This window comes from Arctopsyche grandis, chromosome 3 (assembly GCF_051622035.1).
Source record: "Arctopsyche grandis isolate Sample6627 chromosome 3, ASM5162203v2, whole genome shotgun sequence".
NCBI classification, from domain to species: domain Eukaryota; kingdom Metazoa; phylum Arthropoda; class Insecta; order Trichoptera; family Hydropsychidae; genus Arctopsyche; species Arctopsyche grandis.
The window spans coordinates 17222383-17245466 of record NC_135357.1 but is presented as its reverse complement, the minus strand read 5'-3'; the positions used below and the strand labels follow the sequence as shown (position 1 = coordinate 17245466).

General features: G+C 33.4%; 1 protein-coding gene across 1 annotated transcript in view; it reads left to right on the top strand.

Moving 5' to 3' along the window:
* Positions 1–23084, top strand: part of LOC143909138 (protein O-mannosyl-transferase Tmtc2-like) — a 236039-nt gene that overhangs the window by 99513 nt on the left and 113442 nt on the right. Inside the window, exons 4-6 of the mRNA XM_077427039.1 lie at positions 3210–3222; positions 21984–22631; positions 22683–22989. Coding sequence (XP_077283165.1) covers positions 3210–3222; positions 21984–22631; positions 22683–22989 — 968 coding nt within the window. The remainder of the gene's footprint in view (positions 1–3209; positions 3223–21983; positions 22632–22682; positions 22990–23084) is intronic.

Here is a 23084-nt window from a genome sequence, read left to right as displayed (position 1 = left end):
CGGGTGGGGCGCGAACGATAAAATAAAATAGCTCGACCACAAAAATATATGTATCGCGTTAGAATATACAATATATGGGTACATATACATATATATGTATATATAAAAGAGAAAAGAGAGAGATATCTGTTTTCCAAATATAATATTATAACCCGGGGTGCGGTCGATATTGAATGTTTTCATCGTGGCTTTTCCGACGCCGACTCCGGAGACTGCTGGACAAACTAATGTCTTTTTTTGCTGCCTGAACAAACCCGACCTTAAATTTTCGGTGGGAAATGTTCGTTTGTTCTCTCGTGATCCTACGTCATTGTGTATTATTCTCTCTCAATCAAAGACAAGGTGAAACTATTATTCGCAGCAGCTTATTTATACAATAAATTTAGAGTAATTTGATTTCGATTTCGTAATTGATTAACTGCCGAAAATTCTTAAACTTAGATTATTTCAATGATTCTAGTCGAAAAGTCTTTGAAAGTGTTAAATTACACTTTTTCATTGATGTATTATACTTTTCATCAAAAGAAAAATCCTTGAAATGCAACAAAAAGAGCTTTCAATTTGTGCTTTATTTCGTTTTTTCATCATTTATAACTGACAATATGAAGAGAATGAAACTGTAATAAATCTTTTGAGAGTGCGTAAGCGTATCAGAACGTTCGCCAACTCCTATTTTGATTTTAAAAGCATTTATACATGATACATTTATTATGAAATAACAATGTATTAATTTTGAATGTGTATTTAAAATATTCAATTTATTATCCGGTTGTAAATTGTCAATTTCAAAACAATCGTTGTAAGATTCCAAGGTCTCAAATCTGGTAGGGGTATAAGAAATGTGTGGCAGTGGAAATTTTATCGTGCGATTCGCGTGATTTGTACTCTCTGGCATTTCTATCGGATTCAGGTCGATACGGTAACGGAGCGTTTGTCCAAAGGAGGAAAGTATTAGGGCAAGCAAAGGGGCGTGCTGATACAGATTTATCTGGGTAGAAAGATATGGAAGAGCAGGCCCGTGCCGGATGAATTTATTGGTTTCGCAGGGCCGATAGCGCCCCGGAACCAGGGGACAATGGCGGGCCAAGTCAACCTCTCTCTCCTTCTATCTCACCCTTCTACTGCTCTCCATTGTGCGTGCGGTCGGATTTGAATACTAAAATATTGTCATTTTGATATATAAAAAAAATCGCGACCGAACTGATAAGCCTCATGCATAAATGAACGACGTCGTTTCCACGCCTTTTCTCGTATCCAGGCAGGTTTTCCGGGTTCCAATACCAATTTTGCACAAACCGATACGTATGAAATCTTCCCTTTTGAACTATTATTCTCAACTTGTGCTCGAAATTTTCAATAGCTTTTTTATTGTAATGTATAAATAATTCAATTCCGAGACCCAATTCTAGTCCAATTTTTTCCAATATATCTATTAAGTATGTACATATATTTTAACACATTAAATGTTTTTTACTTTATCTATGTACGTAGTAGCAATAGATGAAGTTTTTTTTTGTTATTGTTCATTTATATATATATATATATATATATATATATATATATATATATATATATATATATATATATATATATATATATATATATATATATACATATATATACATATATATATATATATATATATATATATATATATATATATATATATATATATATATATATATATATATATATATATATATATTTATATATATATATATATATATATATATATATATATATATATATATATATATATATATATATGTATATTGGTTTTTATTATAATGTTTTTATTATAAATTCTTTAACAAATCAAAATGAAAAGGTATAATTCATTCATATATATGTAGGTATCACATGTTTATTTAATAGTCAAGGATTTAAGGATCAAGATTACTCGATTATATATTGACATCTTTACAGTGCTTATGCGGAAAAACGGAGACGACTTTACGCTTCTTTTATAACGCCATAATTTTTACGCCTTTCAGCGTAAGTTTTGCCATACGATGGGCCGTATAAAACGTTTTTTGATACCACTTAATAAATACGCTATAAGTTAAATATATACATAAATGAAATACGAAACAGATTTATGTATATTTGATGTATACATATAATATGTTGAACAACCTAAATCGAAGACATTTAAGTGCATACATACATACATACTTATATAAATTTTACACCAATGCATCTAAAAGTCCTACCATATAATCAAATTTTAGAATAGCTTTAAATCTCTTGTCCTAAAAGTGATTTCAAGTTTAAATCGGTCAACTTATATACATACATATATGGGTCACTAGTCTAATGCAAATGTATGTATGCACATTAATATCTTTGCATTTAATTGCCATTTCGACAAGTGTAATCAATCATTTCGCCACTGTGTTCAATTATTGACCGGTGCGATTACTACATATAGTGGGGGTCTGCTTGTGCGACCGGATGCACCGAGAGGCTGGCGTGTTCATCGGCCGGAAATGCATGCGGTCGCAATCAGCGCATGATTGGAAATCGACCATATATTGTGTTGCATCTCTGATGGACCTATTAACTGCGGCGCATGTTAACTGCCAATTTCGCTGCGATTGCGTAGCTATCCAAAAATGGAAACTCTACGTTTTTCACATTTTAATTCCGATTTATAATTTAGACTTACATACGTTCAGTGTGATGATTCAATTGAACTTACATATGTTCAGTGTGTTTTTGCGATCTGTTTTCGATGTAAATACGAGTAACTACTAGTACGAGCTTTTAGCTCGCAATTTCACCGATTTAAAATTCAGCACACTTCCAATTAACCCTTTTAGACGAAAACAAAAAATAGTGTGGCCAGAACACTATCTCAATAAACATCTTTCAATAGAAAAAACTCAATATTAAATAGTATTAACAGTGGGAAAAAATACGTAAAGTAAAACGTAATACGTAAAAAGTGAAAATACGTACTTTTGACTTTTGATTTGAACTGGACGACTACTTAGAGATTTGAAAGCTAAGAAGTACTATAAATGAAAGAAAAAATTCCGGACTATAGATTCCAATATTCATTTTGAACAGGAAATTGACAAATTTTGAGACATCAACCGAACAACACCAAGATTTAGAAAAATCGCGCGATTTAAAAAACACGTATATCTCCGAATCTCGGGCCAATGAACATTTTTTATTACCATATTCGTATTTATTGGACATAGATCTATAAGAAAAGTCATATCTCGTCTCTGAACCAAAAAAAGTCGTCATTTGTCGAACAGTGTAATTAGTAGCATGTAAAATATTAGGATATTCCTATAATATTTTAGTGTTGAAAGTAATATCCAAAATATAATTTTAACGTATTGCAAATAATTTTCAGACTGAAGCCCTTTCCGGTATATTGGAAAAACGAATTTAACTCTCTTAGACCCCCCCCCCCTGTTCCGGCATGAGCCCCTCTCACATTCATTTTCCCGATATTCTAATTAAATTCCTACGCGAAAATACGTTCGTTCGTTCTCGAGTGCCTACTACGTACACATATACGAGTTCTCACTAATCCGTATACATTATTTGATTTGATAGATGCTTTAAACTTGACACGGAATCCCGTTTGAATAGCAACAAGATACGCCTCGCTACTAATTTTGCCAATGAAGTGAAAATCGTGCTCTGGATACCAACGACTTAATAATACCCACTCGGATACGATGAAACGGCGTGTTCTAAAATTTGTGAAGCTCTTCATCGTCGTAATATTAAACGTGTACTCGTAAATTGAAGTTAAATTATCATACCGATTTTTTTCAACGTTCATTCGCTCGCGATAAAATCGAATGTATATAATTTCTAAATGCATTATTTTTTATTTTGATTTTTAACATAGATCAATAGGTAATCGTGTAATGCTTTTAATTGTGTAGTCACAGGTTCAATCCCTGACTGTGCTGCTGGCCATACATTGGATATGTGACTCCAAACTCGATCGTTTCCTGTCAGAGTTTGCCAATATATCTGATTTCAAATTTGCAAGCCTGTCTTATTTCTTGCAAAATTTGTAGCTTGCAGCATCTTGAATTTGCTGATTTATAAAATGCTACAAATTTTTCCACAGATTTCTCTATGGTTGTTTGTAATATAGATGTTTTTAATTGGCCTTGAATAATACTTACAATACTTATGCACAATGTTTGACTATAGATGTCATGTCATAAATGGATGTATACCTGTATAAATAAATAAAATGCTTTGTGTTGTCCATAAATTACATATGTATGTACACATATTCACAATGTGTACATATTACACATGTGCATATATTCACAGTCTTAGATCGAGTGATCATTATTTATGTTACTCATTATTTTTCCCGTTAGTATTTATAGTAAATAGTATCATTCTTTAATATTATTGCATTCAGGATAATAGTAAAAAAGCCTAAAAATTTATAAAAAAATTTAATTTTGTATTAATATATACATATGTACATACTCTTAGTATGTAAGCTGGATTCTGCATATACATATATTATAATTTAATATTCAAATGAAAAAGTTTGAATGATGCCTCGCTTTTATTAGCTTTTATAGCTCCGATTAAAAATTCCAATAGTTGAAAAAAAAAAAGCACTGAAGAATTTGTTCACATTTTTTGGAATTTTCTCATTTTCATATCGACTGGAAAAATGATTAAAGGTTCGTTTATACCAGTACAGCTGAAGCCGGAAACTATGTACATCTAAACAGCAGTACGAATAATATTATTTAGTACATTCTATATGGACACATTCATATGTTCCGTAGTGTAGTAGTGACGTACCGAAACTGCAGTCACCGACACGATCTATTCATTATATACAGTAGTACGTGTCGCCGAAAAGTATCAAGCAGAACCGGTTTTTTTTGTGTACATGCATATTTTCGGAAACGTCATATTGTGACAATATTGACTCGATAAAACGACGCAGACAATATTGTACTTTGTAATGTATGTACATATATGTAAGCCGATTTTACCTCGCACTTGTCCAAAACAAGTATGAACGTGCTGAAAACGAGCTGTGCTGTGTATGAATAGCAGTTATCTTTTCCGTACAGTGTTGTGCCGAGCTGTTGATGTGCAGTGCTGGATAATATTGTAGATTAACATTTCTTTAATACATGCTGTTTTTTACATTGAAATATTTGATTTTGGCTTTTACTTTTTTTATTATACTCACAGCTCGTTCTACATAGTCTGGTTCCATTTGGGCGTCGTGCTTTTAATCGAATACCGAGTATCACCGAAAGAATGTTTCATTTACATTTTCTCCTTTTGCTTTTATTAAATGTTTCACATACTTCGAACGCTTTCGGATGTGGAAAAGCAGACTAGGAAATTGAGTACGCATTTTGTCCCTTGCATCATTCGCATTGTGTAGTAGTTGGTAGATAGTTTCGACACGTTTGACCGACTCGCAAATACATGTACACATACATATGTTTAATGTACATATGTATAACAGTATGTTCGATATAGTTCACTCTTGTATGCCATTTGTATAGATACATATGTAGGAAAATACGACTGAAGAAGTTTCGCTCTAGATCGATTGTTCTCGGTGTGGGGTAACGTAAACAGGGGGGCGGATCTATTTGTGCTTTTGCACCCCCGAGCAGAATGTAAATTAAAGCAGTAAAGTTAGCACATATTTTACAATAGCAGTTTCCCGGGATCAGATGTTTAGATAGCGTGAAACCGTCGAATCAAACTCCGAATGTAATTGCGAATAAGCGGTGATCGTAATTAATGTCTTAACTAACAGTGTGCGTAGGAGGGCACGCGCGTAATGAAGAGATGTGTTATCGAGTGACACGCACCCTGCCACACTAAACAACTACACGATCTATACCAGTGTTTCTCAATTTGGGAATACGACGTACATACTCGGATTTATTACGATAAAGCACAATGTATAAATCGTCTAAATCGACTGTAGTGAATTGTTTTGATGATGGCGTCAGTCAGGGCCGGTACGATGTCCCTCAGGTGAACGATGGAAATTTATCATTTCATTTTCGTAATAAAAATTACAAGAAGGTCTTTCAAAGTATTTTGTATACTAGGATGAATGAATGGAATGTATAATAATTAAATATATTACTTAAAGACTAGGGTCGCCTTTATATCATATCATCCTTTCGCGAGCCAAAGTTTTACGTAATATATTTAATTACATGAATCCACTTGTGTACATCTACATATATATGTATATATAAAAATGAATGTCTGTGTGTGTGTCTCGAATAGGATTCTAAACCACTGAACCGATTGCGATGGAAATTGCAGAATTTGTTGTATGTTTGTCCGGGAAGATTACTGTGAAAAAAAATGGGAACGGAAACGGGAAAATCGGGAATGAGTGTCATTGCAACGCTACAATTTCAAATGTTTTCGAGTCGCGACCAACGTGTTCGCTGGCTGCGTTTTTCCGACAAATGGGAACGGGAACGAGAACGAGAACGGGAACGGGAACGGGAATTGCATCCGTTATTGTGGCATTGCAACGCATGCCGGGTTCAGCTAGTATTATATAATTATATGAATCAAAATCATGATCCTGGTTTATATTAATGTAACTAATCCTCGTCTTTTTGCAGTTTTAAATAATATATTTAATTACGTTAATCTTATATTATAGTTGTATTTGATTCCTCTAATATTGTCATTTAAGCCGGGACTATAACTTTTGTTTTTATATTTATTTTTAATATTTTAGTACTTTTTATATTTATTTTTTTATATTTTAGTAATTTTATATAAATACATTTTTTATATATTGTTTTTTATTTACTTTTTTTTATAAAAAACTAATAATTTCATACGTTGATATGAAAAATTTATCTTACTAAAATCGTTCAAGTTGGAGTTTGGAGTCGAAGTCGAGTCAGAATCGAATCCATTAAATTTGAACTGACTCCACGCCCTGGTATGTAGGGATGCCAAACTATTAAGTATTCGGGTAGTACGAGTAACTACTATTAAATTACTACTCCGAGTATGTACATATATAATATTTTTAAATTAGATGTCGTTTATAACCCCCTCCATTAAATTAATATTAGGCCCTCCCCTAATATTGTACATATGTGTAATATCTTATCGCGTGTTCGCGTGTTCGCGCCAAAACGGCCTCGGCAAATCAGTTAGCTGTATGCAACAGCCAATAGCGTCTCGCGAAGCATTGACCAGCAATAATTCGGTACACGTTGTGTATAAATAGTCAGCGGATTTGTTCCGTGCTTCATTCGAAGCTGGCAAGTCAACGATGGAACAATAAACTCCTTAATGCATCTTTCACTTCGATATTGGAAACCCCTCTTCACGTCCACGAAACAGTTCAATGGGTTTTACCTATATATGCAGATCAGCGTTTCCCAACCTGTGGTACGCGTATCACTTGGTGGTACGCGAAAAAAAATCAGTAATGGTGGACATGCAGGAATGAATGATTTACAATGATAATAATTTGTATATAAAATTATTATTTTGAATAAAAACACCAATAATTTTTTTTTACTATCGCCATCTATGTTTAAAACTAACAAACAAACGTCAACCGTAAACGTCAAATAGAATGTCGGCGGGCAAATTACAAACGCGTCTTACACAATATATTTGCACCATCGTAATGGCGAAAGCTCCATTTACTTATATTGATGACCAAAATGAGCAATATGGCAAAGTATAAAAACGAGCGGATAAGAGATAAAAATGACCACTAACACGAAAGCCATGTGAAACGTAAAGGAGGTATGTAAAAATAGAAATATTTTTTATATCTAATATATAATTTGGAAAGAGACTTTGTAAGTTTGTATCTTTGTTTGGGAACTTCGAAAACAAAATAAAATTTCAATGACGACAATTCAATTGGTTGAATATTATATTTTTTTCGATTAAAATAAATTTAATAAAAAAACAAATGAATATTTACTATTAGATTCTCCATGTTTAAGCTTTTTATAATACAAATACTGAGCGAAGCCGGGTAAAACAACTAGTAATTAATAAACATTATCTTAATTAGTCATCGTTGACGTCAATATGTACAGTCGATTATCGAAAATCTGGCAATCGATACGTTTTCCTGACATCCGGCATGGATTTTGGAGTGCATTTTTAAATTTACCGTGTTCACGCTCCAATAAATATGTAAATTTGACACTTGAGAACAGTTCAATAATAATATTTAATATTCCAGATAAAATTAAAAGTACATATGATTAGAAAATTAGATTTTTGGAATTTATGTATCGAAAATGATCAAACTGAAGTATTTGAAACTTTACATAATTTCTTATCTGAAAAGAAGAGTCGTATGTCTCGGGATAATTGTACGTGAAAAAATAATTGAATATTTAATAGGGCTGAAATCGTCTTTTACGCAGTGCTTCCCCAAACCTTTTAGAAGCAAACAATTTGATTTCAAACCCCTTTGATAATGAACATTTTTGGACAACCACCAATTTATAATTTATACGTATGCGAGTTATAATCTTGATTTTATTTCAATCTTAAAAGCGACATACATATGTATGCATTTTCGTATCTAAACTATTGTTAAAAATCACTCTCACAAACAAGTACATATATGTATGTATATACGAGTACATATATACATATATGATATCAAAAGTTTGTCGTTCAAACTACATATATATTTATAGATGTCAAACAATATATAAACGCTTGAACGTACACACATACATATATACTACATAAATGAATGTACGTTAAGGAATGTTCTAATGAAAGGTATGTTTACTTCTAGCACTTACTCTTAAATTGATTGACGCGTGAGTTGTCGTCGTCGTCGTCGTTTGTGTGATCTTCCCCTTTTCAGTACGTCAAGGACCCAATTAACTCGTCAAACAGTAATTGACCCACGCAATTGCTTCGTTCATTGAATTGAACATCGTCAAACCGCGCCCAGCTCATTTCCGAATGACATGAACCGAGTGTTATACTTCTGGATGTATTCGCTTTTTATATTTCTTTACTATTATCTCAATACATTTGCGTATTTACATATAAGTCGTTTCTATTTTACATAAACACAGTTGCTAGTACAAATCGTTCTGAGAGACTCGCTCAACAAACCTAATGGGGAAATTATCGTTGTTGACCTGAGGGGAAGGGTGGTAGCTCTAACTTCAACTTAAATAAGTGAAAGTTGCATTGTTTATTCGAAAAATTATTTTCAATAATATTGTTTTGTATTTCATGTATGAATAGTTTACAATTAGTAATATTTTTCAATAATTGCAGCTGTGAAATTTAATATTTTCTTATTGATATTATATTTAGGGAAATGAATCGTACATAAGTATAGGTATATTCACATCGTGAATAATTTATACATAATGGATCGTTGAAACAGGATATGATTGACTTTGAAGGATTAACGTCGGACCAATATGAATGATTTATCATTTTATTAACAATGTAGCGAAAAAAGAAAATACAAATGAACTTCACCTTTCGCATTTAATTCAAACATTTGCGAGTTCGTTCCGAAAATGTGAATATACATATGTATGTTTTAAAAATTTCAACACTTAAATTGTGTTAAAATATTGTATTCAAAAATATTATTTGTGATTTATTTTCTTTGAAAACAAATTGCCAAAATTGGAGTGTCTAAGAATATAAAATACAGTCTTACATAAATATCACTCATTATCACGCTCGGAATTGATTCTGCAATATTTTTATTCAGTCTGTCTGAAAAAAATGTGTTTTGTATTCTATCGCATTGTAAATAAACATAACGTATTATTATCGCCATTGTAATAATAAATAGTTAGTAATGAGATTATCCACTTAGCCATCAAATAACTTTCGACGTTCTCGTAAGTTCTTTATAATGGTCAATGATTTATCCTAACGCATTTATGTCTATTGTGCCTTATATATGAAAGCATGTATATATTTTTCGATAGTAAACATAGCGAAAATGTTAAGAAAATGGGTCAATGGGAATGTATTTTCATTGTGGGGGTTTCCTGTTTTTTCCGAAACGCCAACGCATGGTGCAATACTTATATCAAATATATGAATTTTAATTATAGCTCAACTTATAATAGAAAATATTGATTCCATTTAAAATTTAATACCAAAATCATAAAAATTTGATAACATAAGCCCGAATTTAATATCTTATTTGTCAAAAAATATTTTAAGATGAATGTAGTAGTAATAAACCCACATTTATTTCAATTGTCAAAAAAAAAAAGTCAAATGATGAAAATTTCGATAAAATAAGAGAGTGGGATTTTCGTTAATAAAGTAATATTTTATGATAGCGATGATCCAATCGTACGAATTTCTCCCTCGTAATACTAGTCCTCGTATCGAATTACGTATCAACCGCAATCCTGACAGTGAAAATTGGAAATTGGAAGTTCGAAGCGGAGAATTCGACAATATTTCCATATCGATTGATCCATTCACAAAAGTAATCATACCTTTTTCGCGGATTTGCGACGGAAAAGGCGCCCGTCGATGCGAAGTGTTTGTTGCCCTCATCCTATCTTCCTTTGAAATAAAGACACCGCAAGCTGAATGCTTTTCTTGATTGATCTCGATTTTTTCTTCCTTTTTTTTTGAAAGTAATACCCAAAGTCAAATCGAAATTTCTTTCTTCCTTGCGGTAATAATGATACTTATCCACATATAATGTAAGATATAGAATGAAATGAAATTCCCTATCATTTAATTTTTTAAATTAAATTTTTCATGAGATTAGATTTCAAAAGATAATTTCAGTACTATCAAAATTAGTTATAAAAAAATAAAGTGAAAACAAGCGCCTTTGTGTAAGAACAGGGGCGTGAAATTTGAGTCAAGCACTAAAAAAATTTAGAAAAGCTTATTATCGACTTTTATAGTCCAATTTTGTGTGATAATAAATTTATAACAGCCACTCGTTTTATCGATCACAATATAAACTAAGTTATGTATGAAGAGTGAAAAAAAAGAGATATTTAAATATATACATATATTATAAATATAAAGTGAAACATTCAAAATTATTTAAAAGAATCATAAATTGATTGACGGTAATAAATTGCTTTGATAGTGACGTCAGCATCGTGAAGCTGAAACAATGCTGAAACATTTATTTATTTATTAAAAACATAAACAAATAGCATTACAACGTAATTAACGTTATAAAAAAGTTTTTAAAAATAAATGACAATAATAAAATAAACAATGAAGTAAAGCACTGAATAGTGAGATATGGGATATATGTAAATACAAATGTAAAACTAAGAATAATGACCAAATAATAGAAATTTAAAGCAATGGATCTATATGAGGGGGTCAATTGTTATTAAGAAAAAAGCAAGATCTATTTAATAAAAAGAAATTACAGGAGTAATTGGTAGAACAGGAATTAATAAAGGATTACGGAGGGAAAATATTCCAAATTGAAATAGCGTATTGAAAAATTGCATGGAAATAACCCCCCTCCTTTCTATTCACCAGCCCCTCCCTTGCATTGTGTATGCAGTGGATTTTACACAAGATAGATTTTCTTCTATAGTGAGTAATGTACTTTTGATTTTTTGTTCTTTTTTACTTTACCTATGTACGTCGTAACAATAGATGAAGTTTTGTGATCATGCGAAAATTCGAACTCGAGATTTTGACTGATTCGAACTCAGAATCGATCACTGATCCGTTTTCATGATCTCGAAAAAATTTGTGTGTGTCTGTGTATTTTGGGGATTTGAACACCGTTAGTCCTATCGAACTGAAACTTAGTATCGGTTACTGAAATTCTTATCGACACGACGTAAATTTTTAAGTTGACTGGAAACGGTACCTCTCCTTATAGGTGTCCTCTTTTTTTTAAGTTTTTTGAATTCAATTATCTCCCAAACCGCTAACTAAATCGGACTGAATTTTTTTTACATGTAATATAAATAATAATCTTTATAACCTTATATTTTTTAAATATTTTCCTTCGTTCGTAGACGACAAATTCGATTTATTACTTTATCTATGTACGTAGTAACAATAGATAAAGTTTTGTGATCATGCGAAAATTCGAACTCGAGATTTTGACTGATTCGAACTGAGAATCGATTACTGATCACGTTTTCATGATCCGGAAAAAAGTTGGTGTGTGTCTGTGAGTCTGTGTATTTTTTAAATACCGTTAGTCCTATCGAACTGAAACTTAGTATCGGTTACTGAAATTCTTTTTGACACGACATAAATTTTTTTCAAATTTTTAAGTTGACCGGAAATGGTACCTCCCCTTATAGGTGTCCTTTTTTTAAGTTTTTGAATTCAATTATCTCCCAAACCACCAACTCAATCGGACTGAATTTTTTTTACATGTAATAGAAATAATAATCTCTATAACTTTATATTTTTTAAATATTTTTATCCGAACTGGAAGTAGTACTTTTACTATAGAGAATCGAGGTTTTTTTTGTGTTTTTCTCAGAAACCTTTTGGTTAATTGAACTGAAATTTCATATCTAGTTTAAATAGACAGCATTGGATGTGACCCAAATACTTTATTCAATCAATCATGTACACTCATATTAACAGATTACTCCAATCCAATGAGTGTGCTATACAGATTAAGAATTATTATTAATTCTATATAATATGTCATCTATGGTCATTGTACTGTAAGTATTATACAAGGCAAATACAAACAACGATAAAAATCCATAGAGACATTAGCAATCGAGTTTGAATTTTGCGAGAGAGATAGAACAGGGATACAAATTTTTTGGAACTATTTCAATGAAATCAAATAAATTGGAAAACTGATAAACCTTGGAGTCACATATTAAAGGCCTGTCTAGCAGCAAACATCAGGGATAGATCCCGTGATCCCACAATTTAAAGCATTACATGCTGATCATTGATTTATTCTGCTGGTTCTACATGTTATCCGAAAGTTGCAAGTCTGCCCTAATATCGACGAAGTTTGATCGCCCCTGCAACAGAGCGTGTACCGTGGGAGGAATTGGGGGTTGAGCGAAAAATTTAATTATTTTCCATCACGAAACCTCTTCGTGTCACGATTGGTGATGTAGAATTAATTACATCCCCACTACAGTTTTTACATCGTTCGACGTTAATTATTTCCTGTTTCCGACTTAATTATATTGAAATAAACACGTTGGAGTTTTCGATCATGAGCCCAATCTCGACCTGTCTAAACACATCGATTTTCTTGATGGTGAAATAAATTAACATCCCACGTCAACTTCGAAATACGAAACATGATATTTCATACAATCTATGTATGTACAATATATATGCTTATAACTTTGATGTCTACTTGAACAAACGTTCACCGTTTGTCAGTACAATGGACGTGTGCGATGCGAACGGCACGGACGACGTGGTTCTAGCATGTAACCACGTGCCATTAGCACAAGGTTTAGTGCAGACTCGAACTACATCCTCCCTCCTTTCCCCATCCGATAAATTGTGCACCGATCCTGGGTGCGCATTGTATTGACTTAACTAAATCAGGTCTCCGATTTCAGCAATTTCACGGTGCATGTGGCCGTACTGACAGCGCCTGCATTAACTGCAGCTGTCACGGTGAATTTCTCAGCGAAATCGAGATGAGGGGGGGAACACTATCATTTGAGAACAATTCTCAGCTGTTTTCAACACATGTACGTACATATATTGTAGTTGTGAAATTGAATGTGCGATGTATTTTTGCCTGTGATGTAATGTAAGTAGGGTTTGTTCAATCAAATCGTGTCAGTTTTACGAAGATACATACATATGTATGCACAATTGTACTGATGGAAAATAGAATATGTATGTATGTAAATACTGTAAGTATTAGGCGTGACTACTCATGAAGAAATTTATTTGCAGAAAAGTCAGCAAAGTTTTTCGAAATTTATCTAGCAGCAGTTTCTCACAGGCCAAAAATTAGTCTCTTTGTTTATTTATTTATTTATTTGGATCATTGTGGCATTACAGGAATCCCTAATGCGCTACAATGATCAAAAATATAATAGAAAAGAGAAAAAAATATATACGGAATCGTATATAAATAATCATTAAAAACAATAGAATTAATAATAGTAGATACAATAAAAATATCAAATAAACAGAATACATAGTATGGAATGTCTTGCATTTACAGCCAGCACCAATATATAAGAACCAGCCGTAAATACAAAACATCCCTGCGAGACCCAAAAGGAAGAGAGAAGATCAAAACCACTCATACATCACATAAAATTATAAAAATAAGGATGTGCGCATATTAGGTTAAAATATTCTCCGATAATCTACGCTCACTAAGGTGGAAAATATCAAATTTAGGCTCAGCAGCAACGATTTCATTGATAAGTCGGAAAGCATGCTCAAAAGGAAAGGGATGGGGTAGAGATATGGGTAATACCCATACTCTTTCCTATATAGGAAACGAAGAAATGCTTTTTGCACTTTCTTAATCATTAGAGATTAATTTTCTTCATGTGAATTCCACAAAATCGCTTGAAGCAAAATCCACAAAATCGCTTGAATTCCACAAAATCGCTTTATACTCTGGCTTGCTTCTCACAGGCGAGTTGTAAAGCAAGTAAGAAGACGAAAGGTTGGAAAATAGCCTAGCATATTTAAAAAAAAATCCGAGTCGACTTGATATGTTACCCGAGAGCAGGTAATTGCTGCAAGAAAGACATCACGGGAGATGAGTGGATGAAATTAGAAAAATGTATGGAATGAGATGGATAAGAGTTTCCCAAAAAAGAGATGAATGGAAGCTGCTTAGAGAGGCCTATGTACATCCAACAGTAGACGGCGAATGGTTATAAATGATGATTATCATATTTATGATAGTGTTTTTGTTAATACGATTATAAAGTCGTACCTGATAAGGTAATTTTTTATTAAATTAAATATTTTCGGAAATTGCAGTTGTCGTAGTTATGATAGAATTATCTGCTGAAAAATCTCTATAGTGAACATTTTTATTGATTAGTATTATTAGGTAGATTACCATTGTTACTTATAACGTTAAATGAATAATACACGAATGTTTAATATATGTAATTACATATTATGAAGTAATTAAGAAAAAAATTAAACAAGCTCATGTTTTATGTAATATACGTCAGTCGAAGGCATTAATTGCTGAAAGTCTATCGTGATTGAACGGTCTTCGTGGAGTTTCCCCATTTGGCACGCTATGAAAGAATCAATGAATGGCCATATTCAAGCTTTGTATCACCATAATTATCATGAGGGTTTCATAAAGCTCGATCCTATCTCTGCCGTTATTGAGCGAAGTTATTGTCTAAAGTGGCTCACGTTTAGCTTTCTTCACATGCTTACTTGCACACGTGAAATTCACACGACAACCCCCACCCCCCTCCCCGAATAGGTTTATTTATTTAAACCTCTTCTACCACTTTAATGTTTATTGTGTTGCACGCGAGCTTATTACGGTGCGGGGACTCGAACTTCCGATGCGTCGTGCTGCGGCTAATTGCCGCGATTTCCTGTCGGTTTAATCGCGAGCTTTACGTTCACGCCTAAATGATCGATTAATTTCTCGTTTATTACTACCCAAACCATCCCCTACCCTTCATACTATTCCGCCTCTAGTCAAATCCGTCTATTCGAGAAGGATGCGTGTTTGGGGAGTTTCCTGTGCGAGCTAAAGCTCTCCACATTCAGTCAAAATATTCGAGAGGTAAATCCGGATTTATTTTTTTTAAATAAACCAGCTTAAATTAAATGAAAAAAGTGGTTTGAAGGTTTTCAGGAATTATATTGAATTTCAGTATTAAATTTATGTATTGAAAACTAAGCATTCTTTATTATAGGATTAAACTGTATTAAGCTTTTTGTAAGTTCAATGGCGCACTTAAAAGTTATCTGATTAAATTTATTAGAATATTTTATTTAAATACAATTTTATTTTTAATTTACATTGTTGAAAATAAGAAATGATTTAAATTAAAAAGTTTAAGGGTACTTAATTATTATCTACATAAGTGAATTGTTGAATTCAACAGTATTAAGAAGTATTTAATTTAATCTGGGTAGAGAATTATGATTCTACTTCATAAATATTATTTTAATAAAATTTTCTTGGAATTGCTATTATAAGAATATTATTAAAACAATGTATTCTCGAAACAATTATGAGAGAAACAAGAATCAACATCAATACAAATATTTATTAATTACTTATGTACATATGTTGTTGACAAAAAAGAAAACGTTTGAATTAAGCTTCGAAGGGGAAAATTTTCCGAGAATTATCTTATTTTGATGTTCGTATATTGAATCACTTCAAAAACACCTTTTTCTCTCTGATTTTTGCGTCACGTCGCAAAGGTCTCGGCTAATATGAAAAGTAAACTATTTTCTATGTTTGATCTATTGGTTTTGTCTGTAACGGATTTATCGTTCCCTTCGGGCATCGGGCACGATTTCTTGTTTGCACATAGAATATTCGGTGTACACAGAAAATAATCTCTTTATTATTATTTATACGAATAAAGAACACATTACGAGTGAATCGCCGAATCGTGTGTACGCACACAAACTACCTATATTAAATATCAATGTATAAACTCATATTTCGCCATAAATCATTGCTTTGTTCGAACAAATTTCATACTTAACATGTTAACTGTGTAGTTACATATGTCAATATGTACAACTTTTTAAAAAGATTATTTACAATAATTTATACTACACGTAATTTCAATTTAAATAATATTAAATACTATGATAATGTTTGAATTATATTCAAATGAACAATTGCTAGGAACTAAAGTAATTCGTACAACACTTCTATACGAGAGCGATTAAGCTCGTACGTGATTTCCGGCTGGCGAGCGAGCTTTCGACGCATAAAGGAGAGCTTTGTTATTTTCAATCATCAGAACTTCACTTCCTCCACACCGGTCCTTTTTTTGTTCTATAAAGGACAAACTCACCCTTCAAATAAAACACACATATAAGATGTACTAGGAGTACTTTGTATTCTGTAAATATTCCGTGTTTCGCCGCTCGACATTTAAGGGTGTTTCCTGTGAGAAAAGTTCCGGATCGGAAGAGAATTAAATTGATTCTCGTCGGGAAAAGAAAAGCTATCGAAATTCGAATTCAATATTTATTGTTCTGTTGAGCTGGCAATCGAAAATCTTTTAACGATAACAATGGAAAATCGGACGCTAAATAACCATTAACAAAAACCCAATTATATTTGATTATAAAATAAATCTTTTTATCAAGTGGGAACCGAATAGTTTTATGAAATACGATAAGGGATTAAATACATTATTATTAATAAATTCAAATTTTTATTTTATTTTCCAATAACGTAGTACGTGTTGACAAATTATAGCCTTGTTTGTCGAAGTACTATTTTCAGTCAAGATTATTTTTTTTGATAAGAAATCTTAAGCCTATAACAATTTCTAACAAAATGAAGTAAATATTATATGCTTGAATAACAATTGTAATATATTTTTCAATTTTTTCCAATGTTCATTTTTATCTTTCAAATTTTATATTAAAACGTCATTTCAGTTACATATGTATGTTACAAGATAAAGTTATAACCATCGTTTTGCCTTAAGTTGTAGTTGAAAGTACATATGAGTATGTTACACCGAATCCGTGAAATTGTCTATTACACGCATTCGGCAAGAGAATTGCCGAATGCGTGAAAAATGCAAGCACGTTGCCCAGTTCACGGATTCGGCAAATTCTTTGGCGAATGCGTGAACTGGACAGCGTGTTATATTATAACCAAATATCAAAGTGACAGCTGAATAAGGATGTTTAATTTAGTTTAATTTACATATTATTATGATGCTTCTATTCAGTCTATTCAGTCTTCAGAAATTCATACTGAATAGATTTTAATACATAATTAAATTATTAGTTCGAAGCATTTTATTGATATCAAATACAAATAAACGAATGAAAAAAATCAAAATTCATAGTATTGATTCGGACACTGAGCTTTACATTCAAACACATGTAAATATCTATTATATAATGTCTAATAATAGATGTATGGATAGTTGAACGCTATTGAGAGTGAAGTCGAATTGAAGTGGGCTAGGAGCGGTCGCCAAAGCAGCTATCTGAGGGGGATGTTGACAAGCCCTCGATCTGCATGCATCCCCGTAGGATCATTATATTTGTATTTCATGCATGCCAGCCGCGTCTCTCGGGGATGGCCGCCCACCCTTGCCGCCCCCACGTCCTCTCCACGCAATTTTTCCTGCACAAAAGGGGGACCCGAACCGTACACTGATGACGTATTCAGGGCAATAAGAGGGACGTGTGATGCGAATGGCAATTAAGGTCTACTCGGCGGGGGGGTACGTGCCTTTTGGTCCTGGCCATGTGGCCCTGTGTGCTTTGGTTCCGTATCGTCGGTAATTAGGAGTTTTTCGAGCAATTAACGGCGTTTTCCGTGCCGTGAAGCTCTTCGTTCGCCGCCGTTAATTGGCGTTTTCTTTTTTTTTTGCTCACATATCGCGAAAGTGAACCAAAAACATTTTTTTTATTGATATTATTCAACTTGATCCATTGGATAATAAACCAAATATTAGATATTAATATTAAATCTACAGTAGTAAGCTATACTTACTAGTACATAAAAGTGTTGTGCCCGTTGATATTTCATCGGGTGGTTTCGGGATGAAATTGATAATTAAATTGCAGTTATAGGTTGGCGTTGTTGAACAAACATGTTGCTTTGTTCTCTTACTTTGTTAACTAATGGAGCGGTCTATTGTTATTTGAAAAGCACCAACACCTAAGTCTAATAATAATAATAACAAACGATATCTATGAATACGGGTGAAAACACACTGATTGGTATGAGACGTCACGTCCCTGGCTCGTAAACAGTGAGTATTCCCCAAACCAAATTCGGGTGCAGTTGCACGTGCAGAATGCATATGTTTGGAAGGTCGTACGTGTATGCATATCCATATGCAACCGACAAGTTTTTCCTACATTTCTTCAAATATGGGATTCACCATTATCGATCACTATCAAATCAAGCAATTTCAAATACAAGGATAAAATATCACCGAAAACACTCCAAAGGGTGATTTTCAGGACTGTGTACCAAGGATATGGGCTAGGGGGGAGGGGTGCGTTTTAAAAGTATCTAAAAAAATACGTACCACTCAGTGTGTTTTCACCCTATATTATCCTTTTTTAAAGCTTCAATTTTAATGTGTAATGCAATATTTGTACGCATAAAAACGTTTGAAAATCAATTCTTTCTACTCAATCAAAATTCAATATCAATTTCAATTTTTTTTTAATGTATAAAAGCTTCTATATCTTTAAGCAAACTAAAATAGCTCGTTTAAGATACTTGAATGTGCCATCACTTTAGAATGCTCGTTAGATTATAAAAGTATATTGGTTTGATAATATTTATGGTAAATACATACATATATTGTGTTGTCATTATATTAATTCGTTTGTATCACATTGCATGTAAGACAATATTCCATTTAATATTGAGAAGTCAATTTTGTACGACAAAAATATTTAGTATTATTAAATCAACCACGATAAGTAATAGGACAATAGGGGAAGCTTTACGTAACGCACGTGCGTTAAGTTATCGCTTATTTGTGAAAACATTTATGATCTGGAAGAATATTAAATCGAGCGTGGCCGTTAAATTCGGTACAAACAGACAATACGGTTATTTATTCATACGATAAACACACCGGCAGTTACCGTGACTAGCAGGTACACCAGCAGAAGGTATTACATAGGTACTAGTGGTAGTTATTTGAAATTGTTTGCGTAGCTGAGAACCATTTTATGAATAAGTAAAGCGGCAGTCCGAGGTCGGGACCGGTCAAACGTCGGGGATGAAACCCCTGCCATTACATGTATGTTGGCTTTTTAATTAGTAATTAAGCACTCGATGTAAATATAACATATGTATGTATATATGCAAGGGGCGGTCTTACTTTTGATTTGAAATAGGGGTTCAACACCAACGATGTATGTGTGTGTATTTTATATACAATATTATGTGTATCTTATACATATAGAGGAAGATTTCCCTTCCGATGAAGAAATCGAGATGTACCCCGTTTGAATTATTTATGAATGGCTTAGTAATGCGTTATGTGGGTTGGGGCGGGTCTCAAAGGAAGCTCGCTATCCCGGCTTTAAGACCCGGCATCATTTTACAACTCGATCAGAAAGTCCATTAGAATTCTTAAAAGTAGTTTTCTTATTTATTCCATTGAGCGGGTGTATATATTCATTTAAGTTCCGTTGACTGTTCGATCGTTTGGTCGGACGAAATGTTTGGAACTGTTTCGATCCCATTCAAAGTGATTAAATTTCATAGTTCGCTTTGTGCTTTGTTGCTGTGTGTGTGTGTGTGTGTGTGTGTGTGTGTGTGTGTGTGTGTGTGTGTGTGTGTGTGTGTGTGTGTGTGTGTGTGTGTGTGTGTGTGTGCGTGTGTGTGTGTGTGAACTGGTGACAATTTCATGAATATATAGTTTTTTAATGTATTTATGATTTCATAATCTTATATACTGGTTAGTATGTGGAAATTTGTATTTTAAGTTGTGGAAAATATTCAGTGGGATTTCCGTGGAAAGGTCGATTTTTCTTTTTTTTAAAAGCATTTTATTGGCTTCATAATCAAAATCAAAAAAATTATGATCTGATTTTGAACTTTTTCCACTCTTTAAATAGCTTTGATATCTTACCTAGGATTGCAATATTGCAATACTGGTATACCAGTTTACCTGTAAATCAGCAAAGTTTCGCTATCGGTAAATGTCTGTTAATTATAAATTTTACCGTAAACTATTTTATCGCGAATGAGTACATATACAGGCATATTATTACATTAAAAGTTTTAGGCTAGATTAGGTTGTATGAAATTTATTTATTCTCAGTATTAAATGTGGCAATTTCAAATTGATAAATTCACTGGCAACACAGTCTTATTAAATCGTAATAATTGCGATCAGGCGGTTGTTTAAATTATGATTGAAACTTTCAAATGGTCCAAACTTTAAATAAATAAATATGATTTGTTGAAAATGAGAAATAAAAAAAAGTCATCTATTGTTACTACTTACATTATGTTACTACGTAAAATTATGAAATGATCAGTATTATATTAATAAATATCAGTATAAATAGAAAATTCGCCAGAACAAATAGCATTGCCTGTTGGATAGAATTGTCTATCAAGGTTGTACCAATCTTGTGTTGATACCAATCAATGAAACGTAAAGGAGGTATGTAAAAAGTAATACTGGCCATTCGTCCAAATAAAACTTACCATTTAACATTAATACTGACCATTTATGTATAAATACTGAGTTTTTATCATTTATACTGACTATTTTGTATACTTAACGATGGTTACTGGCCATTTAATATAAATACTGACCTTTCATATTTAAATACTGACAAAAATAGACTTAAATACTTATCAGTAAAATACAAGCCTTCACGAAATAGATGACAAAGATTTCAAAGAAATGCAACTGAAAAATAATACTGTAATGTAGAAATTAGGTGATTGGTCGAACAATATTTTATTGAAAAATAAAATTTGAAAAATTTCGCTCCTTTATACCCAATTGGATTGAAACGATCAAATGAAGTGGCATAAAACTAATTATTAACATTTTAAAATATGGTATATTGAATTTAGCCAATCAAACTTTTTAATAATTGCAATTTAATATGTGATTAATAAACTAATTGAAAATAAATCAAATGTTCTGTTAGAACGTTTTTTTTTATTTGAAACAAAAACAATTGAATCTTTAAATAAAAATCAGCAGGCAATTGTTTATATATTTTTTTTGCGATTTCCATACACTTACTGGGTAGTTTATTTGATTTATTCGGTTTATTTTAAGCGAAATGTATTAAAACGTTTATTTTGGTTTTTGTTACAGAGACGGATCGTGAGTTTGGGGATGCTGTTTGCCGCCTTGGTCGCTCTGTTAGCGGCTCGCGTGCCTCTGAGTGCCACTCCTAAGTTCGCGAGGGCCGATAATCCGACAGCTCGAGAGCCTTCAATTGTAACACGCTTTTTAACATTTTTCTATCTACCCGTATTCAATTTTTTGCTACTCGTGTGCCCTTCAACACTGAGCTTCGACTGGTCGATGGACGCCGTGCCGAGAATAACGACACTGTTAGACATCAGGAATCTCCTGACGATAATTTTCTACTTCGCCGTCATCAAGCTGCTATGGCGAAGCGCTTCCATCTTATACAAACAGGGCGAGAACAAGACGAGCACGTCCAGAAAAGACGGAAAGATCAACGGCTACGCATATCCAAAGAACAGGTGCGTGAAGGTGAACAGGAACGGTATCGTTTATCAGCTGAACGGCCTGTGCGGCTACACGAGTGTCGTCAAGAGCGGCAAGGTGATAGTTAGTGGTAGTGCTGTGAATGGCAAGAACGGAATTTGCCCGTGTCCTGTATGCAGACACGTGCTCACCGACCACCATTCGAACTCTTGCAGAGCTGTCAACAACAACAATTCGATGACGCAGCATTCAACGTGCACGTGTTCGGCTTACGTGTCGCCCCACGTGGTCAGACCGCACGTGGAGAAGCCGGTGAGATCGTCGCACGCAAAGAAGAGCTCCCACTCGGCGGTTCTGTTGGCCGCCTCCTTTTTGACTCTGCCCTTCTTGCCCGCTACAAATTTGTTTTTTTACGTGGGGTTCGTGGTAGCCGAGCGCGTGCTCTATTTGCCCAGTGTCGGTTTCAGTTTGCTAGTGGGGTTGGGTGGTGCTCGAGTGGGCGCCAAGCTAGGAAGCAGGGCGCGCACTGCCGCCCTGGGCGCTCTGCTGTTGGCGCTCAGTGCTAGGACACTGGCTCGCAACAGGGACTGGAGTGACGAGGAGAGTCTCTACAGGAGCGCCGTTGGTGTCAACCCTCCCAAAGGTGAGTTTTTTTTTATTAATTTCATATGATTTCGTGATATGTTCATATATGTATTATGGTGATCGAATAAATGTACTCAATAAAGCCGCACTCTC